General features: G+C 37.8%; 1 protein-coding gene across 1 annotated transcript in view; it reads right to left on the bottom strand.

Moving 5' to 3' along the window:
- Positions 1 to 288: 288 nt before the first annotated feature.
- The window catches only part of TSHZ3 (teashirt zinc finger homeobox 3), a 62,422-nt gene continuing 46,033 nt past the window's right edge, over positions 289 to 16,677 (bottom strand). The window contains exon 2 of the mRNA XM_062586786.1: positions 289 to 4,163. Within this exon, the coding sequence (XP_062442770.1) occupies positions 964 to 3,990 (3,027 nt within the window). The 5' untranslated portion in view covers positions 3,991 to 4,163 and the 3' untranslated portion in view covers positions 289 to 963. The remainder of the gene's footprint in view (positions 4,164 to 16,677) is intronic.

The raw sequence follows: 16,677 nt of genomic DNA on the forward strand, positions 1-16,677 counted from the left end.
ACAGTTATAATGCATGCCAGGAATGCAGTCCGTGGCTTCTGTGTCTTCAGACAGTTTTAAAAAAAACAAATGATAGCAACACTAATAAATATGTATAATTTAAACATGAACCTCTATTAATATAGATGTACTGTATAGCAAAACAAAACAAAACATACTTTGCTTTAAGAATAATGCTTCTGAATACTTTATAAATGCTATCTGTGGTATCTCTCATATAATTTACAATGTTTGGATGTCAAAAGAAAAAACATTAGATCTAAAAAATGAAATATACACTATATATAGGTACAGTTCATACCTGGGGTTTATCAGGTACAAAAAGACACTGTTGCTAAAAATGTTGAAGAAAAAGAAAATGGCATTAACCACAATCACATTTTCCATAAGAGATTTTGAAATCTATACAATATATACATCTATGTTTCAATGTGAAAATTATATTTTTAAATTTCAAGGTGTGAGACACCTCTGCATAAATGGAGGTTCATATTAGGAATCAGAACTAAGCTGGTCAGGGTTTAAAAAAACCATATTCATACATTATTACCAAATTAATGCAAAAGTGCTTCAAAGTACTCAGAGGGCTAAAGATTAGAGGGTGAGAAATACCAGCACACTTAGGTCACATGAAAAAAGTGCACCAGAATTAGTTATAAATGCTTAATTAAACCGTCTGTTAATGCATGCAGCTGGATGCATCAGAGGGATGCACAGCAACTAAATCCAATTTACACAAAGTTCCAAACACTTACCACTGCATTTTAACCTTCATATTTTACCAGTAACAACAGCTGATTATGCACCTCTATTTAAACACTGTACAGTTATACAAAACAGTTCAGCCCAGAGCGACTCTGGAGTTAAAATAAGAACATGTGCCAAAAACTAAACAGTAGCTTTAAGGCGTCTTTGACAGTTTTCCTCAAAGCAAATTACAGTCATTTTAATCAAAAGCAAACGCTACTGCTTCTCTAACTCCGAAACATACAGAAGATGATCCTCTGGTGACTTCCCATGTGTTTTGCTAAGATGAAGTTTAACAGCATGCTTGCTCGCAAAAGTCCTGTTACAAAGTTTGCACTGATAAGAAGTTCCCATATCTTCCTCTGGAGACGACGTCACCAGTTTTTCAGACGGTGACTTTGCTTGTGCTATCTGATTGTTAATCTGTTCGCTAGACAGTTTGGACAAGTCTCTTAACCTGAAACCCAGATGCGATTCAAGATGACTGATGTAAGTTGAAGGAGTTCTGATCTGTGAAGCACAGTCATTACAAAAGAACACTGGATGCCCAGTGTCCAAATTTTTAAGGAACTTAGTTCCCCCCGTCCTTCGGAGCTGGTATTTCACATTGGCAAGCCAGTGGCTAATTGTGGTCATCGAAAGTCCCGTAAACCTGGAAATGTGCATTCTTTCTTGAGGGCTCAAGTCTGACATGATGTATTTTCCCTCTGAAGTCTGCCGTAAACTAGCTGCAAACTGGGCCTGCAATATGAGCAAGTGCTGAGGGTTCCAGTTAGACTGACGTCCCTTCCTTTTCTGAGCTGGCGTACTCTCTTCTGGTTCCTCTATTGTGGTACCATCAATGTCAGATTTCTCAGATATGCTGGAAGGTGTGGAAGATTTTGATGTGTGACTTTCTGTCAGGTTCTTCAGCATATCAGATATATCTGACAAGGCATTCTCGCGTAGCGGCGAGTTTGACATGAATGACACGACTGCAGATGTCTTTGCTGTTGTCACTGTAGATGAAGAAGATGCAGAAGATGTCGATGTGGATGACAAAAGCGCTGAACCCAAAGAGCAGCTTTTGTCACTCTTGCCTTTCGTCAAATCTATGGGTTGGTCATTGTTGACATGATAAAAATAACGGTCTAAGTGGTCTGGTTTTTTGGACTGTAGAGGTGGGGTGGCCACCGCAGCCTTTTCTGCTAAACTGTTGCTCATTTTAAAAAGCATGCTCATTGGATCCAAAGCAGGTAAAGATGGCTTTGCTGCCTTCCCAAGATGAATATTCATGACAGACTGCAGTGCACTTAACGGATTTACAAATGGCTGTTCAGGAGGGTGATCAGTAATGATGGCTGTGCTGCTACTTAAAGAACTTACAATTGACTTAACAGGCTCTTTTCCATTTTCCACAGGTTCTACAGTTGGAGTATCCTTGCAACCATCTCTCTGAGGGACTGGGCTGTTCTGCTGGCTTTTAAAGCCACCATCAGTGGAGGCATCCATTCTAAGAGGCTCACTGACTTCACTACTGCATGGTGAGGGTGTTGCACGTTTCATTGGAGAAAGTTTTCCTTCTGGCTCTTTCATTTTTTCTTCCACTTTAGCCACCTTCTCAGTGACTTTCTTTACCAATTCTTCCATGGCATGGAAGTTCGTTTTTGGCACAGGTGAGGTCTGACTGCTTGGTGGAGACACCAGGGGCTGGTTTTTAGTTGGTGATACTATTTCATTGTTCCCAAACATAGGTTTTAACGGTGTACTCTTCCCAGATGAACCTAATGACAGCTTCATCATATTAGGCAGCTGATAGGCAGCGTGAATGCTAGGGTAGCCACCCCAGCTTGGTGTGCCATTCTGGGCTTTGTTTATAGCTGATGTGACCGTGTTTTCTAAAGACTTCAATATATCTAGTCCTCCTTTAGGGCTTTCTTCTAGGTCATTTTCAGTCAAGTAATGATACTTTGAGGAGATATCATACTTTTCCTCATCTTCACTTGACTTATCTTTGTCTTTCATTTTATCATCAGCAAGGCCTCTTTCTTTATCTACTTCTTTTTTTATTTCAACATTTAGTTTGGGGGAAACACTAGAAGGTGTGTTGGATGGAGATGTAAAAGTGGTGGCAGCTAGTGGCACAGATTGGACCTTTTCATCTACTAAGGATGCTATTGTTGGTGTTGCTGGGGCTTCTATAATTGGCTTCCCTTTTTTCATGGCAGAGTTGGTGACTTTAATAAAATGTCCTGTCACCATCATGTGAGCTGTGAGCTCCTGCAGTGTGTCATGCGAACTTCCGCACTCCATGCACTTCAGAATTTGAGATTTCCTTGCCTCAAAATGCCAGGCATAGCTGGCACCATTCTGGTGACCGTAACGATTATTTGGTGTAATGTAAGGATTAGAGTTCTTTTGAAGCGCATCGTTGGTATCTGAGATTGTTGCTTTTGGTGTCCCACCTGTGGAATCTGGAGAACTTGGAAGTTCAAGTTCCAGTGATGCTTTCTTTCTAGTAGCTGGGATAATTTTTGCTGCTACAGGCGTAACAGGTTCCTTCAGAGGCACTTTTTGGTAGTGTTTTGTTTTGATCATATGAACACTCAAATCCTGAAGAGATTCAAATGAATGACCACAGTACATACACTTTAATACTTTCTGGGCATCTTCCTTCCCTTCCATTTCAAGCAAAGAGCGTTTACGAGGTTTAGACCATCTTTTAGGGTTATTGTTATCAGTTTCATGGTTGTCATCTCGATAATGTCCTGTTTCATTCATGTGCACTGTTAATTCTACTAAAGTATCATAGGCAGCACTGCAGTCTTTACAGCGGAATTTACTGGCTCCAGTAAATATAGAGCCATAAAGCTTACTGCTTTGTCTGTACAATTGAACTGTGCTAAAAAGACTTGGTTCAGGGAGAATTCTGTTCTGAGAAACTTGCTGCAGTGTTTTTGCCATAGCAGTCTGGTGCCAGTCAAAGCTACCACTTCCACAACTGCTACTGCTGCTGCTGCTACTGCTGCTGCTACCATTATTTTTTTCTGAAATTGGCTGGTGAAGATTCAAATTGAGATTGGACCAGTAGGAATTGGAGAGGAAGTTGTTATATACAGCTTTCATTTGTTCTAAACTATCAGATACAGTAGAGTCTTCAAGCGGTATTGAAACCTCCTTGCTCTCTTCCTCATTTTTAATAGAGCTGCTCTCAAAGTCTGCCATGCGGTCACTTGTCTCACTGATATGTGACTCACTGTCCATTTCATGGCTAGAAAATTCAGCTGCTGGAGAGTTTTGGTAGCTTTGGCAGTTCTTACTGAAGTCTTTTTCTGGACATGCATATTTTGCTGAAGGCTCCCCATCAACTGTGTTTTCATCAGCTTCCACATCTTCTTCTACCAGGGCTGCTGCTTTTAGTTCGTCTGAAACATAGGCTATTACAAAGAGAAGAAAATGTAAGTTAGTTTCTGATTATCATACTTTTTCTTCAGTGTTTCAGCCAAAGAACTGCACTTATTTGTAAAATTAAACAGTTAAAATTTAGTGTTTCTTCAGAGCAAGAAAAAAATCTGCTCTTCAAACATAATTTGCCACCTTATTCTTCTCAAGGGGCAACAGCTTGAAATTAAAACTAAATTTGAAATTAATGAAGCACATTCTGGAGGTGGCATTCATTTCTAAAGTAATAAATTACTTGTATCAACCTCAGAGACAGCAGTTCCTGTCTGTCAATTAATATGTCTTATGCTTCTCCTACCCCTAATGCATTTCTTAACAGACAGATTCACAATTTAAATTAAGCAAGCATTTTTTGCTCATTACAACTTTGAGACTCAATCTTTAATAAATATAGAGTTCAACAAACATCAAAAAATTCCTTCAAAATAAAAAACCTCCAATTAAAATAATCAAAAAACCAAGACTTTTTTAAAGTTATCATTATTATTAGTGGTACTACTTTTTAGAGGAGGTAGTAAAAGCAGGTGACTTAAAAGCAGTTCAAAGATATTCATTATGGGCGTAACAAATGACCCATTCACACTCACACATACCTTTCTCCTCAACAAAGCCCATGCAGAATTATGTCAAGAGTCAGTTCAAGAAAATTGGTATGCTGTACTCATTCTTGCTGTATAAATATATACAAGACCTTCCAGTGGACCTTACAAATGTCAAAGTGTTTGCTCTTTAGACTACTTTGTCAATATTTACTCAGCATAAGCTACACCGACACCTAACAGGGATCCTGTCTCCCTTCCCCACAAATAATGCACCTGGTGATGTAAATGTAAGACACTCTTCCGGACTAGGATAGTGGGGGACTGGCTGTAATTATATTCTCTTTTTCCATGGTGGTTCTGTGCATCTATTCTACACACAGCTAGTCTTTCCTTTAGGCAAGAAAACTATGAAAACATTAAGAGAGGGATCATTAACTGATCAAAGTGATCTATTTCTACATAATGCATTAATTTACAGCTAAGCAAGAAGGCAAAAACAGATCATGACTGTTCTGTATTAGGTAGAACAAAATCTACTAGCCATCTCCCACAAATACAGTTATAATTTAGTAAAAATGCCTTTTACAGTAGAGTCTATGGATGAAGACACTTGACTTTTGACCTTCTTCTCTGTAAAACATCCGGAACATGTAGGTATTGATATCTTAAACACATTAAATAATCCATAGCTTGTTTATGCAAGCAATAATGCAGAGAAGGTAATGATTAACACCCCAAAGAGACCTACTTTAACCAAAAGACTGAAAAACTTAGGAGAACAGTATAGTAGATTTCATATACACGATACTGAAGCCTGCATGCTTCTTTCCGGGAAAATATGTTTAAATGTTATCAGAAAATCACAAGAGACAAAACAACTGTTAAAGTAACAGTGAAATCAGGCTTTAGTTTCAGACGGAGTATTTCTTCATTCAGTTAGGAAACACTGCAGTATTGACTACTGTTCTTTCACACGGATGAATGGTAGCATCCTCCAAGCATGTAAAGTTATAATCTGATCTTCAGAATAGAAGTTAAACCTTTGAAAGCATAAACATATCACATCAGAGCAACACGTAATTCTGATTAGATGTTACAGCTCAGATAGTTTTAATGTCAAAAATTCATATTGCAAGGCTCCTATTTTTAACATTTAGGAGAATGTAGTTTGAAAGAGTTACTTTAAAAAAATTAAATTATTATGCTTCCAAGACTCTGATATCAAGATTAGACTTTTATATTTAAAGACAGGTATGCAGACTCTAAAGAAACAGATCTGTCCTGTTTTATTCTATTTTATGCTTTTTCAAAATATTTTGATAGAATTCAAGATTCCTCCTACTATTATTTATATTACAGTAATACTGGCAGCTTGAAATCAGGATCTGCGCCTATCCTGCAAATGCTTACAATGAAACCACTACAAAATATTTATCATCTAACAAAGTGGATTTTGTTCAACACTTCATTCAGTTATGGGACAGTAGTTTGATTTTCATCTTAATTATTTGTTCCATCATATTTTTCAATTCTACTGAAAACTTCAGCAAAGGAGACCAAAAAAGTTCAAATTATTCTCTAAGGCTGAAGAATTTAAAATATTTACTGGTAACATGCAAACAACTGTCTACCCACTGTCTCTAACTGAACAGTATCAAAGATCCTAGCAATGTAAAGAAGGACAGAGACACAAAATGACAGCACAAAACCTATGATTTCGAAGCAAATGTACCTTGTGGAAACAGTTTTTCTTTTACAGCTCCCATCCTTTGTCTGTACTGTGAAAGTGAAGAATAACTTCGTTTTTACAATGTAAAGAAAATTCAAGGTTATTGTCAAACTGCTTGCATTGAAAAGCCCTCCATTCACACCTGTGGGCTAAGATGGAACACCAAAACCTGTCTTTCGCTCTTTTTGTGCCTGTCTTTTGCTCTTTTGCTCCACTGAGAGCTGGTGTGTCTCACTCCATCATGCACCCACACCCTGCACTCCATCCCTGCACCACCGCCGAAACATCTCCTGTGAATGGGTGCTCACCAACCCAAACTAGGACACAGAATGAAGCCCCTAATTAGTGCGTTTCTTTGCGTTTTTATTTCTCTTACTGTTGAAATCTTATGAATTTTGTTTGGACTGAAACACTTGTATTGTCACAATCACAGTTTTTTAAAGAGTGACTCTTACATTAGGGAAAACCTCCAGCATGCCGCTCATTTAAATGTAAATCTATTTACCTTTCATGCTTTCTTTGCCCTTTTCACCAACTATCAAGCATATTTGCGTGTTAACCAGGAGCTGCCTCCTCAACCGCTGTTCTCCTTCCTAAGCTCAAGTTATAAAGCCAAGCTGTGACACCAGTCTTTGATCCAAACATGCAGGAAATGAGGCACAAACGACAGTATGGAATTTAACCCAGCAATCTGCAACTTCAATAAATTGACAGTTTCAACAACTCCTCTGCTCTTTCCACTGCACAAGGGAGAAGAGACAGGAACCACAACATTACCCTCAACTTCCTCAACTAAAGATTTATGCAAGAGATGAGGGTGCTCAGTGCTCAGTCTAAGACTTAAAACAACACCCTGAAAAAAGGTTTGTGCCAGTAGCTTCTAATATCTTATTCCAAGGGCTGGTCACCTAATCACTCCTGCCTTCAGGGCTCATGTGTGGCAACATAAGGCAAACCAACAGGCATCAGTCTGGGATGGCAGACTTCTTTTTCCCTCTTCTTCTAACAGATCCACAGGATACTCTAAGGTTTTGCACACACCACTGCAGGTAATTTCATGGTAGCTGAAGGACTTACAAGTCTCAGAAGGTCGATGCACATGGCACATCTCCTCCTCAAAAAAACTAACAGTATTATTATTACTGTGAAGAAGGAAAGGGCCGATGCAAAGCCTCAACCCCACACTGTCAGGGAGGTGGCAAGGGGACTCACTTCAGGTATGAGTAGGAATGGGCTCACCTGCAACTAAGGTAATCTCTGTTCCCTCTCTGCTCCACCAAATCTTGCTCAGATTGGAAAGACTGCATATCTGCCCCATCTGAGCACAGATGAAGACAACAGCTTCACTGCAACAGAAGGACAAGGAGGGCTATAGTAGAGAAATTTCCCATTTGGTTAAGTATCCTCAGAAAAAAACAGAGACTGTAAAGCAGAGGATAAAATAAGGAGGTGATGGTAAAAAAAAATTTCACCAAGTTTCACTGCCTGCTGTCTTGGAGAAGCACTGTCTCCAGCCCATCTTGTCTCAGCCACTTGCTTCTTATTAAAAAAAGGGGAAAAAAATTTTTGTTTGATATTTTTCAAGTGTAAAGTAAACGTCTGAAGCAATAGGACCTCTGTACAACTGTTCTTCAATGCCTCAACAATGAAGGGGGAAAACTCAGCTTTAAAAACAATTCTAAAGGTGAAAGAAGTTAATAAAAACAAAATGAAAGAAATCATGTGATTCTGCTTTTTTATTTTTCCACCATAATGGAAGAAAAAGCAGCAAACTTCTCAAAAAACTTTTAGTTTACATCTTGCAGGGCACCATGACCCACAGGAAATTGCCTGCAAGTTGAGCGATACTGTTACTGTGACATAATATTCAACGAAAAATGAAAAATACTTTTCTGATGTGGCCCTCAGTTTCCAGAGAAAATGAGGATATCAAAGGGATTAAGAAACCTATTGCAGGTACAGCTGTAGAGAGGTTGAGAACAGACAGTTCCCTTATTAATATTTATTATAATTATTAACTAACTGCTAGGTAAAAATGAAATTAACACCTTTGATATAAATACATAGTAGTAAGCTGTGGTATAATGGAATTCATTTCCACACAAGAGGGAATTACCTTCATAACTGAGCTATGGATCATTTCTTCGCTAGTGGAAATAAATTGTGCTACATCACTGACCAAAATGATCTGCATACACACATATTGTATATATACTAATAAACTCATATACCTGCCTCTACCGAAACACCAGCAATCTACTATACAAAATCAGTCTCTCCTGTGCAACCAAAACAGCCATTTTTCTGCTGACAGCCTGGGCCAAATTCAGCAGTTTTCTCAAACGTCCAGAAATGCTAGAGCTAATGGAGTGAACTCATTTTTGCTATAGTTCCTCTGATGCCTCTGACACTGAATGGTTTCCATCCTCTCCACAGAGACACACATCCAGTAACATGGCCAGGCAACCATCTATTTGAATTTGATTGGAAATACAACACTGTAACACTTAAGACATATTTACTGTTCTCCAAGAAATTATTAATTATATTCATTCTTAATCATGATTTTTCCTTATTTCTTGGAGACCATACATGTTGGCTTGAATCTATCCAAATATTTCATTTCAATACTTTTGAAATGTCCATTTTTATTATGTCTTTTTCCTGAGACTTTTTCTTGTATTTTAATTAGTGTGTGGGGGGGTGTGCATCAAAACTGGTCAAAAGCATCAAAACATTTAAATATTCTTCTCATATAAAAAAAAAAGCTTGACTACCAAAGTTCATCAGAACCATTCAATTCCTTGGAAATATTTTGGCTTTAACTAAATAGTTTTCTATTTAAAAATTACCACTATCTTTATTATTTATTTATGCATGGTTTGAAATAATTTGGTAGTACTAAGAATCATTTCCCAAACCATGCGATTTTGAGTGCGTCATGAAAAAAGTTTCTCAATCCTTAAAAACCTGAATCCACTCACATTTCACACTTACGAGAACAAAAGAAAGAGACAAGGAACATAAATTATCCCAACCAAGCCTTTTGCTTAACCTCTGAATACTCAGTTAGTTAGATTATGGTATGGCTGGTTCTTGGACGTGGAACTATCATTATCACAGCAGCAAACTTTTGTTGGTTTTTTTTCATAACAGTTCAATTTTAAGTAAGTGTTCTCTGCAAGGGCTGTCTAGTTACTTGCTTCTCTGTGTAGTAACTACAAAAGAAAGTGAGGATAAAACAGACTGCCTGGAGAATTATAGAGCAGCATCAGTCACTCCCTCAGTAGATCACTGCCCAGGTTGGAGAATAATTACAGGATGCATATTATATTCCCACCCCACCCCCCGAAAAGAAAAGGAAAGAAAAGGAAAGGAAAGAAAATCAGAGGATAAAGGTGGGACAGTGAACAGGACTTGGGCAAAGAAACTCTCCCTGGAGCCCAAAGTTCTCCCCTCGCTAAGCTGACGCACAAAGCCGTGCGACCCTCTGCTGCTGTCAGTGCAGAGCCTCTTCTTAAGCATTGTCCCCGTATTTTTTTAAAGCAGGCAACAACCATCTAAGAAATTACACAGATTTTTTTTTTTTTAGATTTAGGTAACGCATGAAAACACCTTAAGGAGTCCACAGTTTCTATGCAAATATTTACAGTGAAGATGGGGCACAGTGTGAAAACAAGTCGGGGAGAGGCAATGGGGAAACAGCCATATCGAGATTATTTGACCTCACTCACAAAATTAACGAACAAAGGCAAAAGAAAACCAGCTCAGTGGATGGAGTCAATCAAAGACCAAATGCAAATGAAGGCATAGAAAAGAGTCATATCAGCCTGTTAGAAAACTCCCACTCCACAGGCCTTCCACTTATAGGAAGAAAGGCAAACATTTCACCCACAACAGAAGCTACTTCTATACGCAGACTGATTGATAATTCACATGTAACTGAAACTGTATTTGAGAATTCACTCCTTGGCAGAGACGTTAGGATATTCCTCAGAAGGCAACAGAAATGGGAGGCAAGAGTAGCTGCCCAGCTTGCAGGAGTGGCAGATGACAACGCTGCCTCTAAGCAGGCATGGCAATACTGATCACGGGGCACCTTGAAGGGGACATTATTGCTGTTAGAAGGGTCAAAGGTTCTGTTTCACAGGGGCTGGACTGCCTATTACGGGAGTGAAATGTTATTTCCAAGTGGAGAGGTCAGCACTTCTCTCGCATACCGGCTGCAGTAGCTGGTACCTTGCACTGGACTATGATGCTGCTTCACGACTGATTATTCTGCCCAGTGGCAAGGTCGAGGATATTAATTTTTAACATGTTAATTTGATATAATGTGCATGATTAATACTTGTTTAGCTGCATTCTTTATGTGTTGATAAATCTACAGCCTTTTCATACCAATGATAGTATAGTTTTAAGTTATTGGGAATCGGCGCGTGGATGGATGTGACACAGCATGCCAAAGTAATGGGTGGCTATCATTAAGCACTAAAAACTTTGAAGTGCACTTGTGTCTGTTCCTTCAAAAAAATACTGCAGCTGTCTGATACAGAGAGCTCAGAAATAGGCACAAGGAAGCTAGCCAGCTGCTCTAATCCACCATCCTGTACTGGTATTACATTTGGAGCAACTTCAGAGAGCTCAAATCAATTCTAAGTGTTGGAGCAGAGAATTACATGGACAAGAATAAATGGTTAAGAGATGATAACAAGAAATGAGTTTATGTCTCATTAGAGCATGGACCATCTAAACCCAGAGCAAAGCAAATCTCTACTAAGCGCTTTTTTCTCATGCCACTATATTCCATATTCCCTTAGTTTTCTGAAGTTTAAAGGAAGGCAAGAGAATTCACGTCTCCTATTCACTTTAGACTTTAAGCTGCCATCCAAAAAATATCATACAGGCAACCTACAAATGAAGAGACTAAACATTCAAAAATTGTTTACTAAACTTACTAATTCTGATAAGGGAAGCATTTAATTTTCTGAAACCAAATACTGTTTAGACATTTGTTAAATGACAGATTCCTATGCAAAGCTCACATTTATGTTTTATCTCCTTCATTAAATATACAACCGAAAAAACATGATGCCGTTGTATTAAACGACAGCTTTGAAACAACTTAGCTCTTTTGGACAGCCTCATCCTACTTAGGTGTGTTCAAAAGCTTGAATGAGGGTTTTATTCTTCACAGCTATCCTGTGGAAAAAGTATTCCTGTTCCCAGTTTCAAATGGGGAACCCGGAAATCCAAAGAGGTTAAATGACTTGCCTAGTGTCAGAGAAGATGACAAATAAAGCCTGTAACTCCAGTAGGTTAATATAGGTAATTCAGATATTTAGACAAAACATGAGATGGTAGAAGTTTGTGTTGCTGTTCCCATGTTTCCTCACTGTGTTTCTATGAGTACAACACATGTGTGTAATCAAAAATGATTGCCAGTTTTCAGCTTAAACAATTACTAAGGATAAAATACCCAGTGAAATAGCCACTGGTGCATGTACTGTGCAAAATCCAGAGTCTTTGGTTACAGATCTCCTCTGAGGTAAGCTGCTGGGGTCCAACAAAAGCTCAGTCTGTACGCTGCCAGCAAACTTCATTTGGCAATGGGGAAAAAAAAAAAAAAAACGTTTTTGTGAGACAGCTCTCCCATGAAGAGCTTCCTTCTCTTTGCACAGAGCAGGACCTCAGGTAAGCTTTTCTAACAGAGATGTAGAGATGTGGAGATGTAACATGATGGATCGTGCCCAAGCACTGAACTCCCTAAAATCAACCTCCTAGGCAGGGATTTTCTAAAACCTGCTAAAATCCTATGAAACATAAGCCTGTATCTTTCTAATGTGGAGAACAACAGCACATGACCACACCATGCTGCAGCACATCCTTCTGTGTGCGAGGTTGCACGAGGATCTGCTCAAAAGTCGTACCTTCACCTGAAGAGCTGAGCTGCCTCCTTCTGCAAAACATTTTTGACCAGAAGGGAACTGTAGACTGAGAAACTTCTCACGAGACTTCAGGCCAAAGTGACTCCCATGTAGAATACACAAAACCCTACAGATTTGTAAAGAGAATTCCTTATGTAAAACTGCCTTCAGATGCCTTTATTGTATATTTAGAAGTGAACTATATGTTTATGAGAAACTTAACAGGAGTAACAGCTGAGAGAGCAAGCCTCATCAGAAAAAACAAATCTTCTTTTTTCCTACATTTACAGCCACAAACACACAAGATTGTTGACTTCCAAAAACCACTGCAGTTTTATAGCAGTTGAAGGACAGTATGCATCCCACTCTCTGTGAGCCCACAACTGCTTATCAGAAGCAATGCGGGATCAGAGGACTCAAGTAGAAAGACCAAGTAGCGTTGCGAATTCCCCTGAGGACTAAAGGAACTTGGTTGCTATCATATTTTGTGGAATGAATTTGTCTCGTCCTTCTTTGCCCCCTTTGCAGTCTGGGAGAGTACAGATTTTAACAACCCCTATGAGCATAAGCCTGGAATTTGTGGCTGATCCTGCTGAAGGAGAAAAAAGAAAAAAAAAAATCTTGGCCTCCCCTTTCACAGCAGAAAAGACCTTTTACAAGCAGCATCAGGATTAGATGAAATAGGCAAATGAAAAACAGGGACTGTGAGCACCCATTTGGAATTCGGCTGTTTGATTTGATTAAACCCATGGTCTTCATGTTCACGTTTCATCAATATTCTTGCTGTATCTTCCTCTTCCTTCCTCCTTTCCTCCAAATTACTCAGGAAGAGATGCTCTTCCAACAAGTACACCAAACTGCAAATGAACAGCATCATTCACAGGAGCACAAATTTCTTCACTATGGCTAGTCTTGTTTGTGAGGTTTTAAGGGTCAGCTAACCAGCCTGGAAGTGGAAACAACACTGGGGGATTCAGAAGCCAGAAACAAGCTGTTAAATTAAATGGTTCACAAGGAGCTCCCTGGTCTCAAAACATTCACAGAAACTTAACAAATACAATTAAAATGTGTATTAGTAACAGAAAAAAAAATCTACATTTGCTCTATAAATTATTCATCATGAATAAATGTGACCCACTCTTAAGTAAGATAAAACTGGTTTTCTCTTGGTTTCCAAGACAGCTGTTTGGTGTGGAGTTAGAATTAGAATTTCCCACTCCATGTAAGCACATATTACAATGGTAAATACATTTTCATAAGCAAACAGTTTCATGTTATGCTTTGACCCTATTTTTGATTTTGGCCGTATATTGTTTTTCCAAATCTTTGTAGAGTTTTCCTAAGCACAGAACTACCATTTCCTCACATAGATAGAAATATTTACCAGAACCCCCAAAGAATAAAACTATTAGGAATTTCTTTTTATTTAAATAACAGTTGTTATCAACATACTGGTAAGAATAAGCCAAAATCACTGTATGAATTGGTACTAAAACACATAGTGACAGAGTCTCTGCTTGATACCACCATTTGGGTGGCATCTTTTAATCACTGAAAGCACACAGGGCATTCAACAAACAAATACAAGATTCACAGCCAACTCCAGGATAAGCAGGCATGAGCATAAAAGTTCTCAATATGGCTCTAATAGCTCTTAATTATTATAATCCTTCACTAAGCAAACAGATGTTGTAAGGGAACTTTAGTTTCTTCAAATGCAGTAATCAAACCATTCTGCTTCTGCCCTGCCTCTTTTCAGTAAACGCTATGTATAGTGGAGTGGAAATAGAAAATGCAGTGACAAAATGACCATTTAATTGTCACAGAAATCTGTTTCTGAACAAAACTGATGTTGCCATTCCTCCTTATCCACATTTGTCTGAGCCTTTTCTTTTGATTATGATTTGAATTTTGAGCCTTTACTCTCTCTGATCTTCCCACATCTCTGGTTGCTTTTAATCTGTCCACATCTTGTGAGTTTTACAATGACCAGAACACTGGCTCTGTATTCCTGTTTAATCATACTAATATCTACAAACATCACTGGAGATGCAGCCTTCATTGCACATACAAATTTTTTAAATTAGGTTTTTACCTAAACTATGTTAATATATTTTAGTGAGTCATTCTACCTGGTTCTTTTTTTGTGAATGATCATGACTACTTAACATATTCAAAAAGTACTAAAAGACCTTCAGCCTGATCCTTCATTTTTCTCGCAAACTTGAAATTCCCATTGAAGCCCTTTATACGGCAGTTTCAATAGCTATTTTGGTTGCAGTCCTACTTACAATAAACTCTATACAACTGTACGAGTGGTATAGTAGAAATCCAAATGATTTCAATCACAGTTTCAGCTGTTGTGTACTTACAATGAATTTTGTCCAAGAAAAAAGAGAGTTCACTGTGGGCCAACAAAGCCTTGTGCCTTTTCAGTTTTTATTCAGTCTTCATTTAAGAAAAACAACTATTGACTGCAATATGCATCTTAGGACTTAGGTTCTAAGGATTACTTCTGCAAGATGGCCCCAATTTGTTTTGTATACATTGCGCAAAAAAAATGCATTGAATATTCATTTCACTATTTCATTTCACTGTACTAATATACTCATTTGCAAGTGAGTCTTTGTCTAGCATTAGCTGTTGAACTGAAGGGTATTTGAATAGGTAGGTTTCACTATAACACCACACTAAGATAATGTGCTGGAAACAAATGGCTCACTGATTCCTCAATATAATGTTTTCTGGAAAATCCTGAGAACTAAAGGTGAGGGGGATGGGGTTAAAATGTCTCTTCCTAGCCACCAACCAAACTCTTGTCATTTTTAAAAGATGCTCCTATGGCACAATATGAATAGTTATAGCCACAATTGTGAACATTCAATGTCATATAAGAAAAGACACTTGTCAAGAGCCTTTCCCTTACAAGCACCCTCATCATGACCTGTGTTAATGAAGTTAATTGAATTTAAGATCAATAATGGTTAATTATTGCAATTTGACATTCTGAGATAAATGGCTTTAAGACAGAGAAATGTGTGTGTATGTGAATTCTCTCTGAAGAAGGTGAACACATTACAACCTAAGAGGGATCACACAGTCCTTCCATTGATCCTGGTACAATCTGATCGACCTAATCCTCTGATGAATGTGGGCTTTTCACAGCTACAAGTAAATGTTCTACAAGACTACTCTAACCCTTGTCACTGACCAAATCTATATGAGCTGTACACTAGAAATCTATTGAGATAGATTAAAGAACTGCTGTAGAAACAAGAGATGCTTCAATAAAGATGAAGGTTTATTATATCGACTATTAACGATACATGCAGTATGTAATTATGAATGCTTATGGATCATAAGAGTTTAATTTTGGTTAGTTAGATGTAAATGATCATAACTGAACAACAGTATTAAAGAATAAAAATATCATTAAAAAAATCCAACAACAAAGTTGAATTTGATGGCTTGTACGTGAGTGTTCAATAAGCAAGTGATTTTAAAATCACCTCTAAAATTTGCAAGAAGATGCTCACAAAGAGGTATTTATTTCATAAAGTCAGTTATCAATCTACTTCCTTTAGTTTTTTAAGTTTACTTTCACAATAGTTTCTCAACAGAAAGACACTTTTTCAAACGTGTTAGTAATGATATTCTTACATGCATACTGAACAAGTTAAATGACCACTTACAAGATTTATAATGACAAAGTAAATGTCAAGGAAAAAGTATTACTGATTGCAGAGCACTGACAATAAAAAGCTGCTGAAGAGTTCTGTCAAAATGTAAGATTATGCAAAAACACTATTGAGAACACTGCTAATCATCTGCTCTTGTCAATTACTTGAAGGGTATCTGACAGCATATTTACATTAAACACATTTCAGGAGCAAAATCCTTAATGCTATATCAGAATATTTTCATTATCATTAGAATTCCTTTAAAAAGTCCTTTTGCAGCAGAGTATTATAGCAGCAATGATGTAACAGCTATCTCTGCATCAGGTAGGGTTATCTATTTCATCCTATTATAGTTACATAACATTTGAAATGATATAACCAGGGACTAAATATACATGTAAATAAGATGGCAATCACCATGTTTCCTTACTCAGTATAGGTATTTTCAAGTAACAGCTTTGTAGGAGTTTCAAACAAAGTGCAAATGAATTACCAGTCTTTTACTCCTCACGTTACTGTATTTCACCCTGGCAAAAGACACTATGAAGCATACATTTATTCTAAATCTTTGATTGTAACTTGCAATTCAGCTGCTTTATGAAGAGTCACATTAA

This window comes from Rhea pennata, chromosome 13 (assembly GCF_028389875.1).
Source record: "Rhea pennata isolate bPtePen1 chromosome 13, bPtePen1.pri, whole genome shotgun sequence".
Lineage (NCBI taxonomy): Eukaryota > Metazoa > Chordata > Aves > Rheiformes > Rheidae > Rhea > Rhea pennata.